The sequence below is a fragment of the Pochonia chlamydosporia genome, chromosome 2, assembly GCF_001653235.2.
Source record: "Pochonia chlamydosporia 170 chromosome 2, whole genome shotgun sequence".
NCBI lineage: Eukaryota > Fungi > Ascomycota > Sordariomycetes > Hypocreales > Clavicipitaceae > Pochonia > Pochonia chlamydosporia.
This window is the reverse complement of record NC_035791.1, coordinates 2,079,060-2,103,998: the sequence shown is the minus strand read 5'-3', so window position 1 is coordinate 2,103,998 and position 24,939 is coordinate 2,079,060. Positions and strand designations below refer to the sequence as shown.

At 50.2% G+C, this 24,939-nt stretch overlaps 6 protein-coding genes across 6 annotated transcripts; 2 read left to right on the top strand and 4 right to left on the bottom strand.

Moving 5' to 3' along the window:
- Window positions 1–38: 38 nt before the first annotated feature.
- Window positions 39–5,371, bottom strand: VFPPC_02765 (5-aminolevulinate synthase; the record flags this gene model as incomplete). The annotated part of the gene is made up of 2 exons (XM_018282361.1): window positions 39–590; window positions 641–5,371. The coding sequence occupies 2 exons, from the start codon at window positions 5,369–5,371 to the stop codon at window positions 39–41; spliced, it is 5,283 nt and encodes a 1,760-aa protein (XP_018146798.1).
- Window positions 5,372–6,636: 1,265 nt separating this feature from the next.
- On the top strand, window positions 6,637–8,376 carry VFPPC_02764 (glutathione synthetase large chain; the record flags this gene model as incomplete). Its single annotated transcript, XM_018282360.1, has 3 exons — window positions 6,637–6,950; window positions 7,010–7,085; window positions 7,144–8,376. 3 exons carry the CDS (start codon window positions 6,637–6,639, stop codon window positions 8,374–8,376), a joined length of 1,623 nt encoding a protein of 540 aa, XP_018146797.1.
- Window positions 8,377–8,672: 296 nt separating this feature from the next.
- On the bottom strand, window positions 8,673–9,265 carry VFPPC_13325 (primosome PriB/single-strand DNA-binding protein; the record flags this gene model as incomplete). Its single annotated transcript, XM_018291102.1, has 3 exons — window positions 8,673–8,722; window positions 8,778–8,866; window positions 8,991–9,265. 3 exons carry the CDS (start codon window positions 9,263–9,265, stop codon window positions 8,673–8,675), a joined length of 414 nt encoding a protein of 137 aa, XP_018146796.1.
- A 1,742-nt stretch (window positions 9,266–11,007) lies between these two features.
- VFPPC_13324 (pheromone receptor) lies at window positions 11,008–12,755 on the top strand (the record flags this gene model as incomplete). The annotated part of the gene is made up of 3 exons (XM_018291101.1): window positions 11,008–11,638; window positions 11,703–12,201; window positions 12,284–12,755. The coding sequence occupies 3 exons, from the start codon at window positions 11,008–11,010 to the stop codon at window positions 12,753–12,755; spliced, it is 1,602 nt and encodes a 533-aa protein (XP_018146795.1).
- Window positions 12,756–13,442: 687 nt separating this feature from the next.
- Window positions 13,443–17,043, bottom strand: VFPPC_02763 (hypothetical protein; the record flags this gene model as incomplete). The annotated part of the gene is made up of 2 exons (XM_018282359.1): window positions 13,443–16,648; window positions 16,713–17,043. 2 exons carry the CDS (start codon window positions 17,041–17,043, stop codon window positions 13,443–13,445), a joined length of 3,537 nt encoding a protein of 1,178 aa, XP_018146794.1.
- A 5,089-nt stretch (window positions 17,044–22,132) lies between these two features.
- On the bottom strand, window positions 22,133–23,719 carry VFPPC_02759 (hypothetical protein; the record flags this gene model as incomplete). Its single annotated transcript, XM_018282357.1, has 2 exons — window positions 22,133–23,159; window positions 23,256–23,719. 2 exons carry the CDS (start codon window positions 23,717–23,719, stop codon window positions 22,133–22,135), a joined length of 1,491 nt encoding a protein of 496 aa, XP_018146792.1.
- Window positions 23,720–24,939: the final 1,220 nt, after the last annotated feature.

The following is a 24,939-nucleotide window of genomic DNA, read 5'->3' as shown; positions in this document are numbered from 1 at the left end:
CGTGTTCGCCTTCATGAATTCGTTGTACGCCCTTAAAATCAGCCGTTGGTCGAAAGTCCCATCTGCCCCCCAAGTTGTGCTCCAAAGTCTTGCTGTGATGAGCCGTTCAACGTGCCAATATATTTCTCCAGTTCCTTTGCATCAGTAAGCGCCAGATACGAAGCCTCGAGCTGCCCAGACATGACTGCCAGAACAAATTTATCTTGTTCAACGAAATTACCAAGCGTCTTCCAGTGCTGATTGTCTGGGAGAAACCCAAATCGGTGGTCCCTGCGGATTGCATCTATCGTGTCAACAACTTTGTCCACTACTTCCAAGCGAGGCGTGTCTAGATATGCAAGGAGATCTCCGGGAATGGTTTCCAGCTTATTGCGCAACTTTTGCTTAAACTCCGTCTTGCCTGGATTCTTATTCTGGGAAGTGAAGGGATTAAACGAGCTCTTCGCCGCTGAATTCGGAGATATGGACACAGAACGTTTCTGTACCGATGCTTGTGGAGTCTTTGGCTCCGGTGGTTGAGTGCTTTCCTTGCCAAAATATGTATCGGCCCCGGGTATGGGCAGAAGGACTGAGGTCGGCAGATGTGTTCCCTGCAGGCAAATTTAGTATGTGAAATGACTGATGCGTTTTGATAACATACCCCGTTAGTGTTTCCAGATTGCGGCAATGCACTCGTTTCGGTTCTCAAAGGCACAGTAGTTGGTGCTCGATATTGCGCTTGCAACTCTTGCAACTGGTTCCACGTTGTCGGGTTTCTCAGATCGTCAACAGTACCGTCCAGAGTTCGCCTGACATCAGACACAACCCCGTAGTCCACAGACGAATGGAGGGCATTGGCTTGCAAGGCAATATCATGGCGAAATTCCCTCTCTTCCAGTTCCCGGTGCTTCCTTGTAAACTCTTCATAGTTTGTGGAGCGAAGTTTGTTAAGTGCGGCCAAATCATCAGCTTCTTTTTGCTCTTCGACCGTCAAAGGAGCCTTATTGTCCTCTTCCTCGAAGGTATCGGTGGACATGATCTTGCAAATAACATCATGTTGGCCACTATAAGATATTATCTCGTCAAGGATACGGTCCCTTTTGAGAAACTGGGTCAATGGCTCCTTTTTGACATCTTTCATGTCATGCTTCAAGTCAGCCACCCTCTTACCCCAGCTGATTGGATTTTTCTTGTCCACAACACGCGTGGCCAACTGTGACTTGAAGACAGTTTTGCCATGGAGGTCTTGTTCGAATGACCCTGCAGTCACGAAATGGTAGACACTAACGGGCTTGGTTTGGCCAATTCGATACGACCGCCCAATGGCTTGTTGCTCATGCACTGGATTCCACCCGAAATCAAAGATCACCACTTTGTTAGCTCCTTGAATATTGAGACCCACGCCACCAGCTTTCGTGGATATGAGATATACTTCAGTCTGATTTGTGTTGAACTTTTTGATCTGGTCCTGACGTTTCGGTATGGGTGTAGTCCCATCCAGCCGGCTAAAGTGACGTTTCTGCTCTCGGAATAAGCCAGTCAAATAATCTAAAGTCGGTATTGATTGACAGAACACGAGCACTTTGTCTCCCAACTTTTTGGCATAGTCCAGTATTTGTATGAGAAGCTCGACTTTGGTGGATAGGGAGGGGGATTTCGCGCGAGTCCCGTCTAATGCTGTCATCACCGCAGCGATCACGCTGTCCGGAAGGCTCGCCCGCGGCTTACTCTTCTCCTTGGGCGAGTCTAGACTCTCGCGAGCCTTCTCGTATAATCCGTGAGGATGGTTACATAGCAATCCCAGGTCGTTTGTAATGCGAAAGACGGAGTTTCGAAAAGTCCCCTCATCCCCGATGTGGCCAACCGATTCCCCATGAAGAAGCTGGGCGTAAAGATTGTAAAGCATAACTTGCAACGGTTTAGGTTTGACGCAAATAACAAACTCTTGCTTCGGTGGTAGGTCCTTGTTCATACAAGATTTTATTGTAGCCCGGTGCACCTTTGGCGCAACGATTTGTTTCAAAGCCTCGAGCTTTTTCAGTGCTCTGCGTTTCTCAGCACCTGTGCTGTCTGGGTCCACTCCGTGTTGAATGGGGTTCGAATAGATTTCGCGGAACTCGCTCAATGGACCTAGGAATTTTGGCGCCACCCAGTCGATCATGAAATAGTACTCTTCGATATTATTAGCCAAAGGTGAGCCCGTCATCGCAATCCGGCTACCAGTCCGGAATTTGCAGCAAGCAAGGTGAATCTTTGAGGCCGGGTTCTTGAGGTTATGGGCCTCGTCTGCAACAATAATGTTGGGCTCGTCAAAGAGAGTCCCACTCTCATCTTCCTTCAAGGCAGCCATTTTGCGCAGCATGGCGTATCCGATAACCAAAACACCACCGGTTCGGGACCATTTCTGCAAGATGTTAACGCGTTCTTCTCTAGGAGACTCTGCTTCAATCGTATGGAGATCCCCGAGAATGAGGTCCTTGTCCCAAGTCATAAGCTCGTCCATCCAGTTGTTCACGAGCCCAGGTGGGCAAGCCACCAGTGTCTTCGACTGACGGAGATCTTCGGGAATTTGTGAGACAACCTTTGGGTCGGCGGATTTACTTGATTCTTGAATCGCGACAAGCAGCGTAATAACTTGCATTGTCTTCCCGAGTCCCATACTGTGCGCCAGGAGGCAGCCCTGGCGCAGTTCCAGGTCCTGTACGATTTGATCCCACATAAACCGAACACCCTCGATTTGGTGATCCTTGATTCTGTGGCCGATCTCTTCGTTGATGTAAATAAATGCCTGGTCGTCCTGCTTACTCTCGTTGATGATTAATCGAGACTTGTCTGACGATATCAGTCCACTTCCTCCTAGGTTTGCTCGAACCCGACGTCTTCGGGCCTCTTGCTCCTCCTGCCGACGGATTTCGCGTTCTCTGAGGTCCACAGCTTCCTTGTTCCGGACGATTTCCTTTGGCGCGTTCTTTCGTGGCGGTTTCCTCTTGGCGTTTGGGTCAAGAAGGGATGCTTCTTCATCACTTGCATCGACGCCGAGTAGTTCGTCATCCAGTGCATCTTCTCTGTAGATCTGGCTGTCCTGAGGAAAGAAGGGTGCAATTCGCGTGAGAAACGCATGAAAGACGTTCCAAGAGCTATGGTTTTCTCTCTCTTTGAGCTTGTGGATTTGGGCCGGCTTGAGGTCTGCTAACCGACTTTCCTTGAGATTTTTTGCCTTCAGGAAACACAAAAACAATCTCGACATATCAAACGCCAAGGACTCTGGGCTTTCGCTATTCAGCCGATCCAAATCTTTCAGTGGGTTCGAAATGTGACTCAAAATCGTACGCTTGAACGATTCTTGGACCTCGCAATCCTTAGCATGTTTAAAAATCGCCGTCCTACGCCTATGGCTCATTCTCCAGAGTAGGCTAATTGTCAGAGCGAAGCGCTCTTTCTCTCTTGTCCAGCGGCTAATAGGAGTGTTGACAATCTTCTCAATGTCAGTGTACTTTTCCATCCATAATGACGCCTGTTCTTGTTTTGATGATTCCTCTGCACTCGTTTCTTGTTTGATCGTCGGAGTGTTATCTAGCCTCAATTTTGTTGGAGTGGCCAGGTCCACTCGATCGGTGGCTTTGATTGCTCTCTTGACCGGCGACGAGGCTCGAGTGGAGGAGGTTTGAGTAAGGTCGATATACACTGGAGAGTCAGCCTGGAAAGGACTTGGCGTCCGATTCAATTGGATTGGAATAGCAGGGTGACCCTCCCTGATGGTGGTGCTGGGTGGGAGAGATTCGTCATCGTTGACAATGAAAGATTCATCCTCAGAACTAGTCAAAATTTCTTCCTCAGAGAGCTCATTTGCCGGTGGCTTTGGCCGCTTGGCCGAACGCTTGGGCAGTGATATTGGCTTGGCTGGTGGAGCTCGAGATTCCAGCGTCTCTGCTACCCAACACATGTGTAGCTTGTCCTCAACAGTCTGCTCTAGAGAACGTGCTTGGGCCCGAACGTGACTCTCTCTGTCCCACGTTTGTTCGAGAATTCTAGTTTCCATCTTTTTGATTCTTTCATCAAAGAATTTGGCTATTCTCAGAGCTTCAAGAGTCTGATTTCGCTTGTCATCCTTTTTATATGCTTTGATCCACAGAGAGTAAGCTTTGTTCTGATATTTTGGCTTCTTGTTTTGTGTCCAGTGGTCGGTCATGTTCGAGATCTCTTCATCTAGAATTTGTTGCACCCGATCAAGTGAAAGTCGCTTTGAGAACTTGGTTCCGTCGATGCTCTGAGCTTTTTGTGCCATTTCCGCTTTCTCAGCTTCCATTTCCCTAAGTGTCTCGTCGTCAATATCCTCCGGCAAGTCATCTAGTTCGAGGATCTTATCAGGTTCACTAGACGACTGCCTGGCAACGTTCATGTTCACTCCAGCATCTGCAAGAGCTATTGTCCTGCCATTCTTCACCAAGACTCGTCTCATGACCTTGTGGATAGTAAGCCGTCTGCCTGGTGGGAACCGCGTTGGAGCAGGAGTGCAGAGCAGGTCCCCGTCCCCTTGAATCTGGTCAGTCAAAGTTACCGCATGCGATTTAACATCACTTCTGGCCATTGCTCCAGGTCCCAGATATGCAAAATTATCGGCAGTATCCCACGGAAATGTAGAGTCTAGCCCGCCGACCACACCACTTAGCGTGTCGGCCTCGGTGGCAACCGGGACTGGCAGTGCATTGATGGGATTCTCTTGAATTAGTTCTGGTGCAACTCTTTTCCTCTTCAGACCTTGCACAGGGGGATTCAGATCTGCAATGGGTGACGCGGGTCGAGGGCCCGACGCTGTTTCCGTCGTAGGAGCGAGAAGGTCGGCAGATTTGTTATAGATCTTTCTGGCATCCGCCACAAGTGCACTCAATGCAGGCGTATGCGTAGCAGAACCTGCGTCAGTTGCTTGAGCCGGCGGAGGTGTAGGAGAAAAGATCTTGTTTGTGTCGTTGCTTGGGGCTGTCCAAGGGGGATAGAATTCGGACTGCGGAGTCATTTGAGTTGAATAAGTGCCTTCCCGACCACGGCTATGCATGTCAGGATCCTCATGGCCGCCTAATTCCAAATTGTCCAGTTTCCACTGTCGGAATCCAGGGCTCTTGGCCCGGAGCTTCATGATGGCTTCTCCAAGGGCATTTTTGTGTCGCGCCAGCTGAATATTGAGTATCTGGAAGAGTTCATTCCGTAGTTCGTGGGCGTTGGCAAGGCCAACGAGGTCATACGTCAAGAGTGTATGGCCGTCAATCTCATTTTCCCGAAGTTTCGCAGCCAATATCTCCAGATTTCGTGTGCATGGACGGCTGAGGCTGCATAATTCATTTGTAACGGTGTTAACATCCCATAGAAATGGGTCTGTCAAGTGAATTCCATCCATTTGACAACATGAAAAGTCCATGAATCGATGTTGGCTAAGAACGAAATCGAATTAGTATCGGTTGGGTTGAGGAGACAAAGCGCGTGGCAGCCTTTTCTCGTCCAATAGAGGTAAGGAGAATGTTTCAAGACTATTCATCAGGCAAACCATAGCTATGACACAGAATCGTCTCGATGTGGGGAAAAGAAAGGATGAAGGTTCATTCAAAGTAGGCTTACCTAGATTCAAGTGAATTTCATGTGACTTTTCTCCTCAAAGAGTGAGCGGGAAACGGATTTATACCACAATATCTCTGGCGACGCACGCCAACATCACAGCCTCGTGAGACTAGTCAGAATGCTGCCGTGGTTTTTGTTTGGGCCGATGATTGGCAACATCATGGCACTAGCGGATCGATTCACTACGATTTCTTGTGTGCAAAAGGGCAAACCGCTAAGGCATCACCGTTTGTCAGGGAATGACCAGTTGACTCTTTGGTCCTTCGCTCAGTTGAGGGTTTGTTTCATTGTTGGCAGCTGTCGTGCGCCTGTCTTGCAAACGCTTGACAGCTGCAACACAATTGTGCCCCACAATTACGCACGTGATGTCAATTTACGTGAGTTTAAGTGACCTGCATAACAACAAATATTTCCTGGTATGAAAGTGTCTAGGTACCTAGTATCTACCGAACATGTCCAAAATGAACACAAGTCAGACTCCAGTTTCGAAATCTTACCCGATGTTGTAGCTAGCTGCCTGGGCATCTTGGAATGGAACTTCTACTGGCGGTTAAGCTCTGGTGTGGCTACGACCCCTGTTTGGCGGAACGGTGGAGTTGGTGCAAGACACTATCCATGCCAAAAAAGAAGTGGTTGTTGAAGACTGCCTGCATAAGCATCTGTGCAGAGGTCTCTCTTCCCCTCCAAAAAAACCAAAAGAATATACTTCTTTGGCAAAATGACTGCCAAGGTGACACGGGCATGGCATAGCAATGTTACTGGGCAGAGAAATAAATTGCCATCCAGAAGAAAACCAGTTGGCGTTGTATTCGTTCATGTTTGGCTCATGGCTTACACCAAGCTGTGATACCCACCAGAGCACAACAGCACCCAGATTCCACCCTCATCCCTCTCACTGAGCCATTAATAATCCACTTCCACAACACCAACTTGCTCACCAGCCGCCGTTTCCAACACCAGACTAAGGTCATTCGCTCTCACTCAAGACTTCTGGCAAACAAAAACATTAGGTCTCAATTCCCTGGCCGAACGGCCTTCCCTCCCATCATGAGCCGAGTCTCCAAGATTGAACCAACGAGTTCCTACCCGCCAGAGACCACAGCCGATGAGTTAAACCACCTTGCCCACACCATCAAGGACTGGTCCATTGGCAACGGCCTTGCAGTTCGGACACCGCCAACGGTCATTGCATCAGAGGCCGATCCAACAGGCATAACCGCTGTGCCCGCTCCTGTGACGCTGTTCCCATCTGGATTTCCCCGCCAGGCTTTCCTCCAGGGCCAGAAGGCTCAACAGGCATATAATGACTTGTATGCCGCCGTGAGCAGAGATGAGAGGTTCTTGGCAGACGTCGTCAAACAGTAAGATTCCGTCACTGATTCATTTTTCGGCTTATTAGTTGCTAAGTCATGGTGTCTAGGGTCATTGATGGTGACGACTTTGTCCGTGATTTGTGGGCTGTACACGAGACCGTCAAGTCAGAAGGATACACACAGGTATATGGCCACCAACATATCTACAACCTCTGCCAAGATTTTCCTAACTTTGGACAAGCCACTTTCCTTGGGTCTCTTCCGGTCTGATTACATGGTGCACGAAGACAAGTCTTCCTCGCCTCCCACCCACCAAGCCAAGCAAGTAGAATTCAACACCATTGCCTCCTCCTTCGGCGGACTGTCTGTCTATGCTTCCAAGCTGCACAACTTTCTGGCAAAGACTGAATATGCTCTCCTTGAACAATCCCTTGCCCCCGAAGTTTTGGAGCTCCCTGAGAACAATGCCATTGAGGGACTGGCTGGCGGCCTTGAAGCAGCTTATCAGGCCTATGGCGACTCCGAATTAGGACACGATAAATGCGTCATCTTCCTGGTTCAAGGGGGCGAGCGCAACGTATTCGACCAACGCCATTTGGAGTATCAAATCGGCAAGGCTACACCAACCATCCCCGTCTTCCGACTCCCTTTTGCAGACATCGTGGAACACACATCCATTGCAGCAAACCCTAAGCGCCAGCTTCTCTACACTCACCCGCGAAACCCGAACAAGGTCTTCGAGGTCGCTGTCATCTATATGCGAGCAGGTTACGGCCCCGGCGACTATCCTAATCAGCAAGCGTGGGATGCAAGATGCCATCTGGAGCGGTCGCATGCCATCAAATGTCCCACCGTACTTACCCAGGTTGCCGGCATCAAGAAAGTTCAGCAGGTTCTCGCAACCCCTCGGCCATCATCCGAGCCTTCCATTCTCAGCAAGTTTATCAAGGACGACACGCCATCTGCCATCGCTCTATGGAACACATTTACCAACATCTACCCGATGGACACTTCGGATGTAGGCTTGGAGGCTCGCAAGAAGGCTCTCGATCCAAAGCAGTGCGTTGACTACGTTCTGAAACCACAGCGGGAAGGAGGCGGAAACAACATCTATGGAAGCGCAATTCCAGATTTCTTGAAGACGGTACCAGAGGGGCATTGGAACTCGTACATTCTCATGGAACTTATTAAACCCCCACCTGTGAAGAACTTCATCCTGCGAAATGGAAACATTGAGAAGGGCCGTGTTATTTCCGAGCTAGGCGTGTATGGCACATGTCTCTGGAATCAAACAACGGGCGAGGTTCTGCGAAACGAACAGGCAGGGTGGCTACTTAGAACAAAGGGTGAAGAGAGCGAGGAGGGGGGTGTCGCCGCGGGATATGGGTGCATGGATAGCGTCTCACTCACCTACTCGCCTGTTGATTTCGAGGAGTTGGACGCAGAGGCAGCAGCCAAAGCGCAAGGAGCCTAAGAAGTCAATATTGCTGTTAAGAGCATAGACAGTCATTCACATCTAGCGTTCTAGAGATATTTTGGAATAGATTGAATGGTTTCATAGCATTACATAGCCTGGTATCGCCATATTTTGTACAGGAGGAGTCTTACAGGACAAATCCTAGTCCCAACAGAGAAAAGAGTCTGACAGTGATATGGTGGGGATTATTTAGAGCGGAGAGGAAACGACACGCTGCGTAGAGAACTCAACAGCCTCATTTCGCATCCGGCATAATTTCTTTCGTGGTACATTTGTTGTCACGTAGTGGTGGTTTACTCGGCCTGGCCAGAGTTCTGGGGTCGCTTGAGAACCTCAATGCTGCCTGCGCTTTGGTGTTAGTAGAGAAACATCGGTGGAGGCATTTTGATGGCACGTACGCTGAACGACATTCAGGCTGCTTCGAGTCTGACCATTGGCATCCTGGTAAGTGTTAATGGAGGCATCGCCTTCAACGTAGACCATGGAACTGTGTGCGTTGTGTCAGCAAGCCAATTCGTCACACAGAAAACGAGGCGGTGGGCGCCCAATAATGGCCCAACAGGTTTGACAATCATGGTGATTGCGCAAATCAGTATGAGCAAACGACGTACCCCTTGGGTAGGCTCAGCAAGAAGTCCTTGCGGGGACCTTCAGCGAAGCTGGTAACACGGAACCAGCTAGTCTGACGGTTATCCTTGGGACCGGAGTTGCTGGCGACGGCGTACTTGAGGATCTCGCGACCGCTGCTGGTGGGCTGGATCTCGGGTGTATCTGCGAGGTTGCCAATGATGGAGATACGGGCGACGGATCGGGGAGAGGAGGTGGTGAAGGAGCGGGCAGCGCCAGCAGAGGCGGCGGTCGCGCGGCGGAACAGGAAGGATGACATGGTTGAAGCTGGTTGAATGGGGTGTTGGAATGGCGTTGGGATGGAAGACGTTGAAGATGTACGAAGATGTCCGTGTGGTGTTGAACTGGCGCTGGGTGAAGAAGTGAACAAGTGAAATTGGGGTCAAGTCTGATATCGTCGACGGCCCCTGCTGAATGGTGGTTCTTGCTCCTGTCGCATCTGGCTGCTCCAACCAGAGGTTGGTATCCAACCAATCCCACGCTGCTCTGGGTTCAAAGCTGTCGCGTCAGGGCGTGTCCCAACGCGCGATAGATTGGCGGGTCCTGCGACAAGCTCTGATTGGCTAGGACCCCTCCGTGCATAAGGGTCGTGAAATGATGGCGAATCTTGGGCGAATTGTAGGGCCAGCTGTCGGCCATTTCGGAGGTGATCATTCATGCATTTGATGACTGGTTCGGAGCAGAATACGGAGTAACTAAACCGTTCTCAAATAAAGTTGGCCAAGATGACAAGATGACAATTGAGGGGACTTCTATTATTGGAACTGTTTTGCCTCTTCGACATTCATCTCTGACATCTGGGCTGCTCATCGGTGCGTCTGAGTATTCCTGATGAAAAGAAACTTGACTCGATGCCGGCCCAAGATCAGCATATCGTATTTTGCAAATACTGCAGACGGTCAAGACTGCATATTAGTGTTGCCATCCCTGCATCTCATCCTTATGTCCCCATTGAGGTTGAATCTTTGCTTGCGCCTCCGGTCTCGACAAGCAGGCTTGCCTGGCCAGGTCTCTTCAACGTTCTAAATCTTTCCAAGGCACCGTATTCTGTATTTGACGACAACAAATAGCAGCTGATACTTCATACTCCCGTCCTTGCAATACCAAACAGCTGCATGTGGCTTTGTTCAACAGCCGATGCGTCGCACATATGCTCACCTCAACATAATCCAATAGGATATCCCCTGGTCAACTGCCTTCACCAATACCGCCATTTTGGAGATACTCTTCACCTCAAAGCACATTGGATTGCTAAAACAAGGCAGTACCCCATGTCTCTCGGGAATGTTTCGCCCGTTCCTGTTCGATGTGTCGACGCCACGGTGGATATCCCCTGTTGCATGTTCTTCCCGATTTGGGTGTCAATAGACTCTCCTCATCGTCATCAATAACCTCAGCTAAACAGCCTACAAACTTCGACAACAGCCATTGTAAGCCAGTTTGGCCACAACGGGAGCTCCCATTGACGCCAGTGTCCACCATGAATGCATTTCCAGCGCCATTATGCAGCTTGCTTCGGCTCTTTTGGAAATCCTACCGAGACGTTTGTTCTTGTGAGCGTGATACGATGCCGTGTCAATTCCATGTTGTCTCTATTTTTCTTCCCGTCTGGTGTAACTGACGGGAAAGTTGCCTCAAGGGAAATATCCAATATCAATGGCAAACTACAATAGACCCCTGTATTGACAGTTTAGGAAGGTTTATCCTGTAGTCAGAGCCTTGCGTCAAAGCCGTCCTGGTTACTCTTTTGTCTGTTGGCGTTGCCAATTGTGAATAGATTTCTATAAGACTACTCCTCCGCAGGAGGTGATACAATGAGTAGAACTTCAAACACTTATGGCGGGTTGACGCAGAAGGAGATTTGCGAGATAACGCGGGTAGCCTTCATGTTTCTTTCTTGCTCCTCGTCGTTGTGGGATCAAGCTGCACCACCTTTATCGTTACTTGACCATCTTCCTTGAGATCATCCTCCATCCAACATCGTCATAACAACTCCAGACGATGGAAGCATCACCACTTCACTCATACAATGTCCGTGGTCCAGCGACCATTATTACAACTGCTGCGACCGAGGGGCCCTTCAATTCTCCTGCGGTAACTGCCAACCTGATATGCCGAGTATTCCTGGCTGTCGTAGCCAACTTGGTATGCCTTGTTCCTCTTCGCCTTCTCTACCGCAACGGTGAGCTGGCCGCAGTGGTCCTCATCCTGACCGTCCTGATTAAGAATCTGGAGACCATTATCAACGCGCTCATCTGGCGCAATGACGACGTCATGTCATGGTGGGCAGGCTACGGCTGGTGTGATTTCGATGCTTATATTCACAATGCCACCATTGGCCTCTTTGTTACCTGCTTGCTGGCAATCATGCGTAACCTCTCCCAACAAGTTGGGTTGATGCGAGCCAATGCACTTACAGCCCAGGAAAGGCGTCGCCGAAACTTGATCCAAGCACTCATCATCTTTCCTTTTCCTATACTGCAGGTTGCTTTGACTTGGCCTTTGACGGCCCAGCGCTATATTGTTGGCACTCTGATGGGATGCAATTGGATTCCGCATCCGTCTTGGCCCTTTCTCGTCTTCTTCGTGTTGCCGCCTCCCATCTTTGCCTTGATCACGACAGGATACGCTAGTAAGTTGCATACAAAATCTCTTACTGAGTCTAGACTTACACTAAAACTCCTTTTCTTTCCCAGTTCTCATTTACAAGAGGTATCGACAATTCCACAAAACAACAGAACCAGCTCTAGGTAGTAGCCGCAGAGCACAGCAGAGGGGCCAGCGCACCAAGAGAAGACTCTATCTCATGGTCATCTCCATCCTCGTGCCGTTTCTTCCCATAGTCCTGGCGCTGTCGGTAGTTAACATATTAGAGATGCATGGCATACAGCCCTACGACTACGACCAAGTTCACAATCATGCTTCTCCATTTGCATGGAACACCATCATTTTCTTTTCGTATTCTCAAATCAACTGGACGTATGTAAACAACTGCTACATCTCGATTGCCACCGCCATACCCATCTTCGTCTTCTTCGGATTGACGAAAGACGCCATCAACAACTACAGACAAGTTTTCCTCTTTTTCGGCCTCGGTAGAGTCTTTCCAGGTTTGCGGAGCGAGTATGATCCCGACAAGATGGCGTCAAATAACGGAGGCTCCTTTGGCTCCAGTCAACTTCAGGCTGTAACCACGTAAGTCAAGCCCATGTCCCTTTAGCCTTTTACTTTCGTCCATGTCCTCATGAATCAACCGCTAACAGCAGAAACAATACAGTACGCCTTCAAAATCCGAGTCTCCCTTCTCATTTAACGCATCAAGTCGAACAATTGGTTGTGGTCGTGGGCATCCATCCCATCCACAAGCACAACAACCAGACTCTCACTTCTCCGTGGATGTAGAGCACGCAACACAGCATCGTAGGTACCCTGGTTACAACCCATTTCCGTTCCGCACTCGCTTCAACATACCAATGCCGCCATTTTTACAAAAGTTCTTCCAACGGAGGCAAGGGCGGCAGCGGGTCGGATCAGATCCTCAACAAGTCCCAGTGCCATCAATTCTGCCAATGGGAGAAGCATACAATCCACCTGATTCGACACAGGCTAACATCCAGACACACGTCTGGTATGGGGGTCATGGTGACTCTTGCTCATCTGAGTCTTCGCGGATCGCCAGAAAACCCGTACCTGGAAGTGTCCAAGTTCAGACTGCGGTGTCACGAGAGACGGAAACACTTGCAAACTAAACAAATGCCAGTTGGGGGAGACGTGGTCGTGTTGTCAAAAATGACGGATAGCTGTTGGAGAAGGTCTCTGCACAGGAGACAGAGCCAAGGTAGACAATTACGACAACTGTACAGGCGGCATAAACATGAGGGTTGACAAATCATAAATATACTTAAGTAGTTTCCCAAAAACTGCCTAGGTACTTGCTTTGTTATAAGATGATTAACTTGGTAGTATAGAAGATTAACATTGTGCATATATTATCCAAATAGACCCGTCTTGCAGGCACTGCCAGTAGGCAAGCAAACTCCGAATCCATGTTATGTCCAAGATCACTCTGGTTTCTGTATCCATATACCTAGCTACCCAAGCAATCAAAAAGCCAAGGTACAAATAACCTATATACCATGCCTTGGCTATTCGCTGCTGTACACACTTGCCACCCTGGTTCACTCCTTCTAGAAACACCAGTACTCCGTGGTATCAAACAATTTGCAGATTCATGCGAATCGGATAACAATCCAGAAAAAAAAAAGTGCAAACAAAAGCAAACAAAAAGGAAATAGTGGATATTTTGCGATTCTGCACATCGATTAGACTAGAATATGTCGTGAAAAGCTCGTAAATAAAGACCGTTTCGTTGTTCGTGTTCTTTGGGTGAAGGGAAAGAGCGAGCCACGGCCCCTTCCTCACATCCTTGCTCCTGCCTAACGAGCTCCCTTCTGCATTTTACGCATGGCCTCTCGGTGAGCATCCAGCATCTCGCCATTTCGCATCCGCTCGTCGAAAGCACGGTCTGCGTATTCTCTCTCACGTCTTTGCATTTCTTTGCGTTGTGCTTCGGCTTCTTTCTGTCCCATCAAGACGTTACGCTGCATTTCAATATTGCGCTGCACTTCTGCCTCGCGTCCGCCACCTAGCAAGGTCGATGGTCCGAAGGGGGTTTCGCGTCCTGAAGACATGATAATTGGGGTTCCAGAACGAAGCTCATGCTGTACCGACTGTCGAAAGTTCGCTAACTGGCTCTCTCGCGCAGCAGGTGTGGGAAGTGTAGATACCCTCTTGGGCTGGTGAGAGTTAAAAGCGATATTCTCAGAGCTTGCAAATCCAGACATGGGTCGGTTGATGTCCATCGCAGACTGGGACGGTGAGTGTGACAATGACATCAAACTGCCATGCCGCATGAGCTCCTTTCGTTGACTCAAGGGTACATCATCAGGGTCGGCCACACTGAGCGCAGCTGCATACATTGGGTAGTTATAGAGTGACCCAGCGTCGCTACCCGGCCCGTGGGCTGCGAATGTCGGCTCTGGAGTATTCGATAAGAGACTGCCCTGGGATTTGTTGCGAAGAAACATTTCACGCTGCCCGATTAGAGTTTGGGGACTCGAGTATGAAACGACGCCCGCAATAGGAGACCGGCTGGATGCTGGCACCGAGGGCGTGTCGAGCGCAATGGCGGATGAGTTGTTTGAGGCAAATTGTTGCTGTTCAAATGTGTCCTCTTCAGCAATTGGAGCGTCCGCAGGCCGAGCAGGGTTCTCCTCAGCAATAGGCATGAAATTAGATGACGAATGACGGAGTCCGGACGAAGTCTTTCTTAGTGGTGCTGCAGCAGGTGCTGTAGGCGACAAAGGCACCCGCTGCTCAGCAGGCACGTCAGGTATTGAAGGAGACTTTGGGATGACGATACTCGAAATCGTCGCTGGCGGCAAGTCTTGTTTTGACGAACGTCTGGGTACTGGAGCCTTATTTCCCAGCTCTGAAGCTTGAGAAATCGACCGTCTGACTGCAGGTGCAGGTGCTCCATCCTCAGCTGTCTTTTGCAACTCGTCCACATTGACGGGAGCAGCTTTCTCTCCATTACCTTTGGATTTTTTGGTCGCTCTGGCGGAAGCCACGTGGAGTTCGTCTGGATCAGGGCACTCTGCGTTACTCAGATGCTTTGCCCATTCATTGGTTCTGTAGGACATTGCAACCTTTGAAAGAGAGCGTGGTAGACGATCTTTGGTCAAGCTCGCTGGTGTGGAAGAAACTGTTGCAATTGACTTGGCTCGTTCCGAAGCCTCGGGGATATTCAAATTGGCAGATGTCGCACCGCCCTGCTCTGCGACTTCCTCTTCTAACTGGGGAGATGCAGCTCGAGTCGAGATGTCCTCTTTCGTTGTCTTCTCAGTAGCGACTTGTGGTCCTGGGGCTACTGCTGCTGGGCGAGAGTTAGTTTGGGGCTTCATCTTGGCGACACTGTGTTTTGCCGTATCATCTTGCTTGCCAAGCTGGGCATTGATCTCGATGCTTCGCCTCGTTGTTCCCTCATCCTCAGCGAGATTGTGCAATCCGTCATCACCAGTTACGGAATGCACATCTCCTCCACTAACGCTCTCATCATCAACAGTAGCTGCTAATGACCTTTCATCATCCTCAGGTCTACGGACCCTACCCAAAACCAGATCTTCAGTACTCTCACCGCCGTCAGGTGTTCCGTCCCCTCCTCCGCCTCCAGTACGACCAGATCTTTGGGAGAAGCTTCGAAGGAGTGAAACAGATCCCTGAGATAGTCTCTTGGCAAGAGACTTATGCTTCCGAGGCGCCTCCAGCGACGCATCAGCATCATCCGCAAAGGTGGCGATCGACGATCTGTCTCCCTCTGATTTAACGTCGACGCCTTCGGGAACAGAAAATGGCAAGGGAATCACTTCTGGAGCTTCCGTGACAGTCTGAGCCTGGGATACGCGCTTGCTAGCGGTAGTACCTTTCGAGTGTCTTTGGTTTTCTGAAGGAATAGTTGCCTCGAGCCTTGAAGCCGCCTTTTCGTCCAAGTGCTCGTCCTCAACATCGGTAGTTGACTCGGGAACATCATCGGCGGCGACGCGAACGGTGACTTTTCCCTCTTCATTGTCTTCGGTGGCCATCAGCGCATCTGGTCCAATTCTTGATTGATCCGACTCCGACATGTCAGCCATTTCAATGACCTCGGCTGAAGTCCGCCGTTTTGATCCAACATAGCTAGTCCGAAGCCTTTTCTCGCTTCCGGCGTCTCCAAAATCGGTAACACGAGACTCGGTGATACTGTCGCCAGTACCATCTCCATATACACGCTCCCATTGACGGCGTTCCCGGCTGTTTGCCTCCTCGATTTGGCGACCGACGTTTTCTTCCTCTTGCTCCAAATTTCGCTGGTCCTCTGCACGTTCAGCAGCCCTTTTTTCTCTTTTCTCGCGGACGATTCTCCACAGTTTAATTTGGGAAATGATACCAACCAAGAATATGATTATAATAGCAGCTGTTTCGACTCGAATGCCTTTGGTCACAGGGTAGGTATCAGCCCCAAGGGGGAATAGGTTGTCGTTGATATCCCATACATATGCCCAGAATTCTTTGAGGCCAGCACGACTGAAGCAATCGATACCCAGTATGGTGATTGTGGCACCTCCGAATGAAATGAGGCCAATAAGAGCCCAGTCGCGCGTCCACCTGCTGAAATAAAAGGCAAACCCAACAATGGTAAAGCTCGCGATGAATATGGCTTTCGATGGCACTGAGTGTAAGAGCCCGCCAGGAACTAAACAGAGAAGCCACATGCTAATGCAGAATCCACCGAGGGCGCATCCAAACCCTTCAGTAAGTTCTTTGAAGAACATTGCGGCAGCGCCAACAGCGCAACCTGACATGACTACAGCCACAACGTACCCGCCTTGCAACGCATTGCTAATGGGGACATTCATAACGTATACGATCAAAACCGACACACCGAGGGCTGTCATGTAGGCGGTTGAAAAGAAGGTGTGAATCCATCTGTTCTTTATGCCAACCAGGGTGTAAATAACTCCAGTCACGAGCATTATGACTCCTGCGACTCCCCATCCGGGAGTGAGTTGAGGCGGTAATGGCAACTGGCCGACGGGAATTGTTGCTATCGAAAAGAGTTAGCTGTTGGCGAGTACCATATGGGGCTGCCATATATGCCGATATCTTACTGTTAAAGAATGTGGAATTATCCAAGGGCCCGTCTGTGACAATGGTAGGCAGAGGGGAGCCTGTGGTGCCATGGGTCGATGATGGTGCACCAGTGATGGTGCCAGTCGAGTCTGTTGCGCTTGGTTTGCTACCGGTTGATTTCGTGTCTGTCTTATCGCCATCCTTGCCCGCAGTGTTGGTCTCTGCTGGAGCTGGTGATGAGGATATGAGAGTCGTGGCAGGTGCCGATTTGTCGTCTCTCCTAACTACCGCAAAGCTCTGCGAAACAGCAAGTTGGACAACCAATGCTAAACAAAGCAGCGCCCACAGGCGAGCAGCTTTTGGGAGCATGATTAAGTTGAGGCAATGAAGATTGGCGGGCCGAAGATAGTATCGAGGTTGCCAGGTCTTGCTCACAACGGCTTACACGAGCCTGTGAAGCATGATCAGGAGTCCCTGACAAAGTTGAGGAAATAAAGGAAGGGCAGGCAGTGAGATCAAAGAAAAGACGAATCAGGCTGTCTGTCAAAAGGGGATTCAAAGAAGTAACAACTGGTAATTACACCAATGCGGGCTTGCAGGTCGAGCCTCGCTGGCTATGAGACACGATGCTCCGGATTTGGTGGGGGGAGGGACTACGCAGAGACAATATCTGCCAGCAAGAAGGGCAACGCACGGTAAATGAATACACGTCAAGTGAAAGGGAAAAAGGAAAGAGTGTAGCACTGTTGGAGGTCGCGACAGATACGCAAAAGCAACGGATGCATAAACACGAGAGATGGGCTGAAGAAAAGATGGGAGGGGAGAATTGCAGCCTGACAACGGCGTACGAACAGAAAAGGCGCAGGCTTGGCTCGCCAGCGTGAAACCTCGAACATATCAGCTTTTCTTGGACCCATGCCCATCTAAGAAGGGCGAATCTCTTGGATTACTTTACTACCGCATCTACTGAGTACTTTATTGGCGTCATCCAAGCGTCAGGATGAACGGCGGAGGAGGGAAACAACCCCGGCTCACGCGGACAAGTGGTCAGAGACACAATGCGATGGCAGGTTGTAGGGCCAATTTCCCAGCCGGGGCTCTAGTGGAGTCGACCATGTGGATGACGGGCATGAGCATCGAGGGTGGTAGGACGAACTCTCGACAGAGCAGACGGAGGGCCCCGTATGTCCGCTTTCTAATGCTGCTCGATTTTTTTTTTTTCCTCTTCGATAAGGGCAAGTCTTCCTTACTCGCGTGTTTTACGGAACTGACAGAGAGCGTAGATTGAGGGATTTGCTTCTACCAGACATCCCGTGACGCCTATCTCGCATATCGAGGGAGTACACGAGAGAACGCGCGAGCGTGCACTTGGCGCATCCCGCCCAACTCGATGAACTCACACCATCAATTGCTAGTATCTTTCTGCCCTTGCCAGGCAAGGATCACCCAGATCAACACCCAAGAGACGCTGCCAGCAGACACAACCATCAACCAGGACGGGACTGAGGCCGCACCAGTAATTCGGCAGTGTGGCGTGCCTGGCAACTTGGCCAGGCCCATCATGTCGATGCTAGCCTTCTGCCGGGCTGAGCCGATAAAATCATGGTGCCAGTGACAGGGGGACAACATTTAAGAGCCGACGAATAGCCTCGCAGGGCTCGCATCAATGCAACCTAGCCACGCTTGAAATCGTTTGTGACGGATTGGTCATGACTGGCCCATTCTGGTCACTAGCTCAGGTACAAGCGTATGCGCCAAGTTGCGCCACCCATCTGGACCTTGTCTTTGTGTGCCACCCATCCCAGAATGAAGGTTCTAATTAGTTGGCCCCAAGGCGACCGAGGACGCCTGGACGGAGTTGTGCCACTTGATAGTTGCCGCTGGTATGTGACAAACTCGCACCGAGCCAACGGCATCAACGATAGATAGCTCCCCGTCAACAGACAATGGACAACAAATATGCATTCAGCCTTTTGGTCGCCTTGGGTACAGCGCAATATTGCCGACACAACTGTAGAGTAGCACTGTTCTCGAGGATCGTTCTAGGCTCTGTCTCAGTTCGCAGATATCGGCTGCATCAGGCACATTTGATGTGCATTCACTGCAATAACCAAGCAATACACAGGAGGTCGAAAAAAAACATACAAGATACTATAAAAATATCTACAGGTCCTCAAGGCGGTTTCGGATGGTGTACGGAGTATGTCCAGCGGTCTGTTCTCCTTGAAGATCGGGCCTGTGCGGAATATGGACCTGAGGACGATTTTGTCACCAAATATAACAAGCAGCGGGCAATCTGCCATGGAATACTACTCAGTCCGCACGCACAAACCAGGCAAAGCTCGGATATTGGTCTGAAGTCCAGCGTCATCCATCCTGTCTCTCCATTCCGCGTCAACGACCAACCGCCTTACGATTCCCTTGCTACTAATTATAAGTGGCCCATCAATGCCACCTGAATGATACGGCAACACCAGGACTTGGAAGAACCATTATCAACGCGCCGACGTCCCAAAAAGCATGAGCTTCCTGATAACAGCCCTCCCATGTCGCAGGGATTCCCAGCCGATGTGTAACTCTGTCCCTTCCATGACCCTTGACAATATCCCCTTTCATCAGCCGGTCCTCATCAGCACGGCAACTGCCCGCGCTCGCTTCAGATTTGACATGCCTATGCGCGTGGATCTGGGCCGGCTTGTCAGTCACCGACCGGCTTCTTATGGCAATAATACCCTTGGTGCTCCGTAATTTTCACCCAGCTGAACCTGCGGCGGTTCTGTAACCGGGGGCCGAGGCCCTCAGCAGTTCGCCATGTCTTTGTGGTCCCTGGTCTGGCTTATTATGGGGTCACAAGACAGTCCGGTTGAACAAACAGGAAACCTTTCCATAGCGCCAGCGAGGGCCTTTTGGTGACTCTAGAGTGACTCGTTAGTGGTCTGTTCCGAATACCTTCGCCCGAAGACGACGAGATGCTTGGTTTGAAGTGCTTCATCAGGAAGACTAGCGGCCTCCACCTCTTTGCTAGCTGTAATATGCACGCCATGCTTGGGACCAGGATGCAAAACTTCTGTCGCCTCTTGACCGATTTTGAGCGATAAGACTCTGTTTGAAGGGTCGACAGCTCATCAAACATGCACACCGCCGTCTGGCACGCTTTAACCACAACATCTACCAGACATTGTGCAATACAAGTGTGGGCAGATGGGGACAGACTCCTGCCTGTCCAACGTCGGCGCTTTGCATCTAAGTGCAAAATGTCGCCATCGGGCCATCAGCTGCGAAGCAAGGCAATCCCACCGCCTATCACGGAGAAGTTCTCTGGAAGATGTCGATGAGAATCCTTGAAACCTGGACAAGATCAGAATTGCGGTCATCGAAGAAGACAACCCCCGTCCATAGAACCGCACAAGGTACCATTGATCCCGTCCGTCTTCCCGATCGAACTTGGGATCCGCAAACCGGGAAGATGTACCCCAATTGTGCCTTTTTGTGGCTTCGTCCATCTGTGGCTACGCGTCGTTAAATTAAATTGGCCCACTTGACGACGCGCTACTTGACGATCCTACCCTCCAGTCCAGAGTGAGATGTCTCTCAGCGCCGTGAGCCTGAGTCGATCATGGTGAACAAGCCTGGAAAGGCTGTTCTCCTTCTGCGTCTGTTGCACGGCCTGCTTCCCACACTAGACACGAGTCTAACCCGAGATTTTAGATCAAGTTGAACATGTCGAATCGGTCTCCCCGCGGTTGTGCACACAGAACCATGATTGTCGCTTCTTGTATCGCGCTGACACGTTTTGCGTCTCTCTTTTGTCCTACGGGCACGAAAACAACCCTCGCCACAAGTAATCAAGTGATGCGCGACGGATGTGTCCCAACGGCGAATCAAGAAGTCCAATGCCTTTGGCGGACCCCCATTGACGACCGCATGATAGAGTTTGGACTACGGAGCACTAGTATGGCCACAGAGAGTGTGCACACGATGGGCTACGACTGGTGGCCAGCTGTATCACGAATGACGAATAGTCTAGATGGACGTGTACACTACGACCAAGGCTGTGTATTGAAGGGCTTTGCCAATGGCTAGGAGCATTCGGTACGAGTTTCTCGACCAGCCAATCTGGATTGACAATTGTCGCCTATTCTTGCATTACTCAAGCCTCCATCTGAAGCCATCAATCATGCAAAGCGACCATGTCATCTATGGCTTCGCACAGCCACTGACTGGATCTGCTTTTTTCTCCTTCTTTATTTGCTTCTTTGTCGAACCACGTCGACGTTCCGACGGGAGCACAGAGCTAAATGGGCCAATTTATCGGAGCTTCGTACGGAGTACACCCTGGCAACAAAATTAGTGTCTGCATCTTGATGATCTGGACAACACATCGCGACGTTCACCAAGCTGCATCCAAAATGGCCACCAGCACCAGCCTCCTCCATCATGAACCCTACCCTGGACGCCAACCCTCCACACCGCAGGGCCACACTTGAGGGCTGTATGCAATGTACATGTAAGTCTCAGACAGTTGTCCAAATTCTCGATCCTTCCGTCTTACCGCTTTTTGTGTCCATGTTATCCCCAGCTTTAGCTTTGTTGTTTGCGGCCGAATGCATGAACTTGATGTGCATTATTGTACGAGGGGCGAAACCATTCCCAGACAAAATATCATACATGGTTTTTGGTGGCGCTCTTCAGTGTAGGACGGCACCATTCTGGGTCAACAATGTTGTAATGCCCAGTCTAGAACAGGACACAGAAGGGAATGTCTGCGTATGATTGTGTTTCGTAAGGTTCATGTACAGGGTGCAACATGGCGAAAAAAAGTTCTTCACATTCACAGTAATACTGACATGCAGAGACATGGGAATTCAGCTGTGGTAGGCGTGATGAACCGGACGCTCATCGGCGACGCCACAGGACTAAATTCTACTGTCCGTGCCTCAGATGGAAATTTCCGACAGCCGGCCTCCAGGGTAGCGATGGCAAGGATAAATGCTTGTCACCTTACGAGTCATAATAAATGTGCCTATTACTACGGAGACGGAGTAGATGTCACCAATTTGGGTGATAATATGGTGATAATGTGATTACATTATCACTCTTGTCTTGATGGACACCGGGAATGGTACGCTGCGGGAAACACCCGAGATTACGCATATAAAATGAACTACGGAGTATGAATGTTGCATTCCCCATTTATACCGCTCGTTGCCAAGCCTTCAGTACGACATTAAAGCAGAAAAAGTTTCATCATTCTCCAGCAAGTAAAACACTGCCATTCCAAGCTCATTTAGGTGGTATCATAGGTCAATAAAACATGTAGTCTGGGGATATAATATGCCGGCCAAAAAAAAAAGGAACGATGTAGGATGACAGGGAAAAAAGAAGAAGTCAATGAGACACTCATCATGTGCTCAAGATTAGAGAGGCGCATCAACTGTCCATTAAAGTGAGCACCCTTTCATCTCTTCATGACTCGAGGAGGCACTCTGTCGCCGTTATATCTCGGTGAAGCCTGTTTCGCCGTCCTGGTGGTGCGGTTGTGTTTTGTAGTGACAGGAGGCTTTTTGCCGAAGTTGAGTAAAACGAGGAGCGAGCGAAGTGGTAGCATGACGACTTGGAGAATGGCATTGAAGGGGAATAGGACAATTCCGACAAGAGACTCGGTTGTTCTGACGAAAACGTTCTTCGAGCTGCTGTTTTTAGCTGCGACTGCGGCCAGTGCAATTGCATCGTCCATTCGTGAATCAAGCGCCAAGAATCGAGAATCTGTCTGATATTGAAGCATGGTTGCTTTCTTTTCGTATCGACGGACGGCGCGGTTGAGGGCGTCGAGCTCTGGTTGAATGGCATTACGGACATCTCGTGCCAAGCTGGCCTTCTCCTCTGCCTGCGCGGGACTCAAGCTGTCGTTATGCTCCCGAACGAATTCGTCCGCCAGAGACCGGGCTTCGAGCCTGCTCAACCGTTCGAGCATTTCCTCAATCTGGGCGCCAGTTTGCGTCGGCGACGCAAAAGGATTCCCGTGAATGACTCTCTGCAGGTGGAGAGTCCTGGATTGTACTAATTTGAGGGCATGAGAGAAAGCTCGAAGCTCTGACGCCAGAAGAAAGATGGTTAGGTTGTAATTCGAAACGAGACCTTCCGAGGGTCGACTGAGTTGTGTCCGGATAGAATGTAGCAGATATGCGCTCACAAGGGGCAGAACGAAGCATGACAACAGTGAGAGGATTTCGTGTATGTATAGCTCTCGCAGAGCTGCTTGTTGTTGCGATGTTGCGCCACCAGCTTTTGCTGAATTTCTATTCCGTGTTGTCGCCGAACCATTTTGCTTGGGGATATCTTCATCCTCCTCTGGAACATCATCCAGATCGGTGGATTTGTGAGGGACATGTGGTGATGCATCATCATCGATGTCTTCCTCCACAGCAATTTCCGTGTCTGATTCCCGCTGTATGCGAACTTGCTGCGCGGCATGATACCAGGCCCTGATATAATGATATTAGCACTGCCAACGGACCGCCATTATCTTACAATTGAACGTTGCATGGTTGGTCGATGTATTCGGAGTAGTTATGACGTACCATGGTTGGGTCACAGACCAATGCAAAAATACCCCAGACAAGCCCAAAAGCATGACATCTGTTACGACGGAATGGCCATTTTTGAATAGAGCCCCCGCAATGGCTGGGAGCAAAGCAAATGCCAGTGACAATGAAGCCAACGATGACGACTCTGGGGCCGGCAGCTCTTGACCAGACTGTGCTCTTGGGTTCAGGATATCGCGTGCCTCGCTCAGGCTATAGTCGGAGAAGTTGGAACTTCGACGAGGCAGACCAGGAGGGAGACCGTCAAACGACGCTTCCGATCGGCTTGTATGAGACTTTCGTCGCGTCGATGGACCTTCGTCCATCGTCTTCGCACGGCGGATCGCATGACCTGGAGGGGCATTTATGCCTGTGGCGAACCCTGTCGACTTTGAAGAAAGGACCGCGGGTCGCTTGGACGTTTGAGGCGCCGGTGACGTCGGCAAACTGTCATCGGGCATTGTCGCGCTCGCCTCTGGTCTCTTCTGTAGAAACAAGGAGGAGATGCTGCAGACTACATGCGCCGGAAATGAAAGGAGGCAAGAGTCTCATAAATTTTGGCGCCGAGCAGCAAGAGAGGGACCGGAACGTCGTAGTGGTGCAATTTGTCCGCCTCGTTGTCGGTGTCGGTGACCGGTGACGGGGTAGACTTGGACCTGTCGTGTCGACACCAGGATCTGCCTCGGTATCCAGACACTCGTCAAGCTGGAAGGCCCTCCCTTCGTCATACACTTCCCATGCCAATGCCAATGCCCCATCAATGACAGCGATCTCCCGTACGTTGGTCGTCCCAGAACTGGGGATCCAGTATTCAGTGCCCAAGGGCTAGTGATGTGCTCCGCTTCATCCACAGCAAATTCTTAGCGACAGGCCAAGCATGGTAGAATCTGGGGTAGGCCACATCCCATTTCGTAACTTGTTCGGATGTAAGAAAAGCCACAGCATCACATTCCCAAAGGTGAGCTTGGATGTCGCATGCCCCTCAGCCCACTGTTCTGACAACGAGCGCCAACATTGGGGTTGCGACATGGTCGAGGTCAATTGGGCCGCGATTATTGCATGGGCTTCTCGGAACTGATTCAATCCATGCGTCTGCGCTGGAAATGGCAAGAGCCGATGGGCACTTGCCAAACGAATAATGTGACAGACAGCAAGATTGACCGGCGTCACAATTGTAACATGATATGCAGGTGCCTTCCTCTTCTTGCTGTGTGCAGTTGGGTCTGGTGCTTTTGATTCCACACTGCACTGGGGGAAGGAAGCTCCGAGCTTCGCGGGTATCAATTGATGGAACCACCATTTCATTGTTCGAGTTACTGGCAATTTCGGCAACCGTCTGGTCTCTCATGATTTTACGGCTATTCCGCATTGCCTGATCAATTTCATGCATGTAATGATGGGCATTGAGTACTCCTTCGAGGATATTGGATTATCACTTCCCTCCAACAGCCGCAAAAAGAACTCCAGAGGGCTGACAACAGCTTAGGGACATACAGTCAGTGGCAAGATGGATTTATTAGAGCCGCCAAGCATATACTTGAGTACTAACATTGAACACACTGCAGTATTCGACCCCTTTCTGGATGACCAAATACCTTTTGTCTCCCATTTACTCATACTCCTGAGTAGTGCACATTTGACTACCTAGTCGCGGTTAGGTCCTTGAATCGACCATCAACGG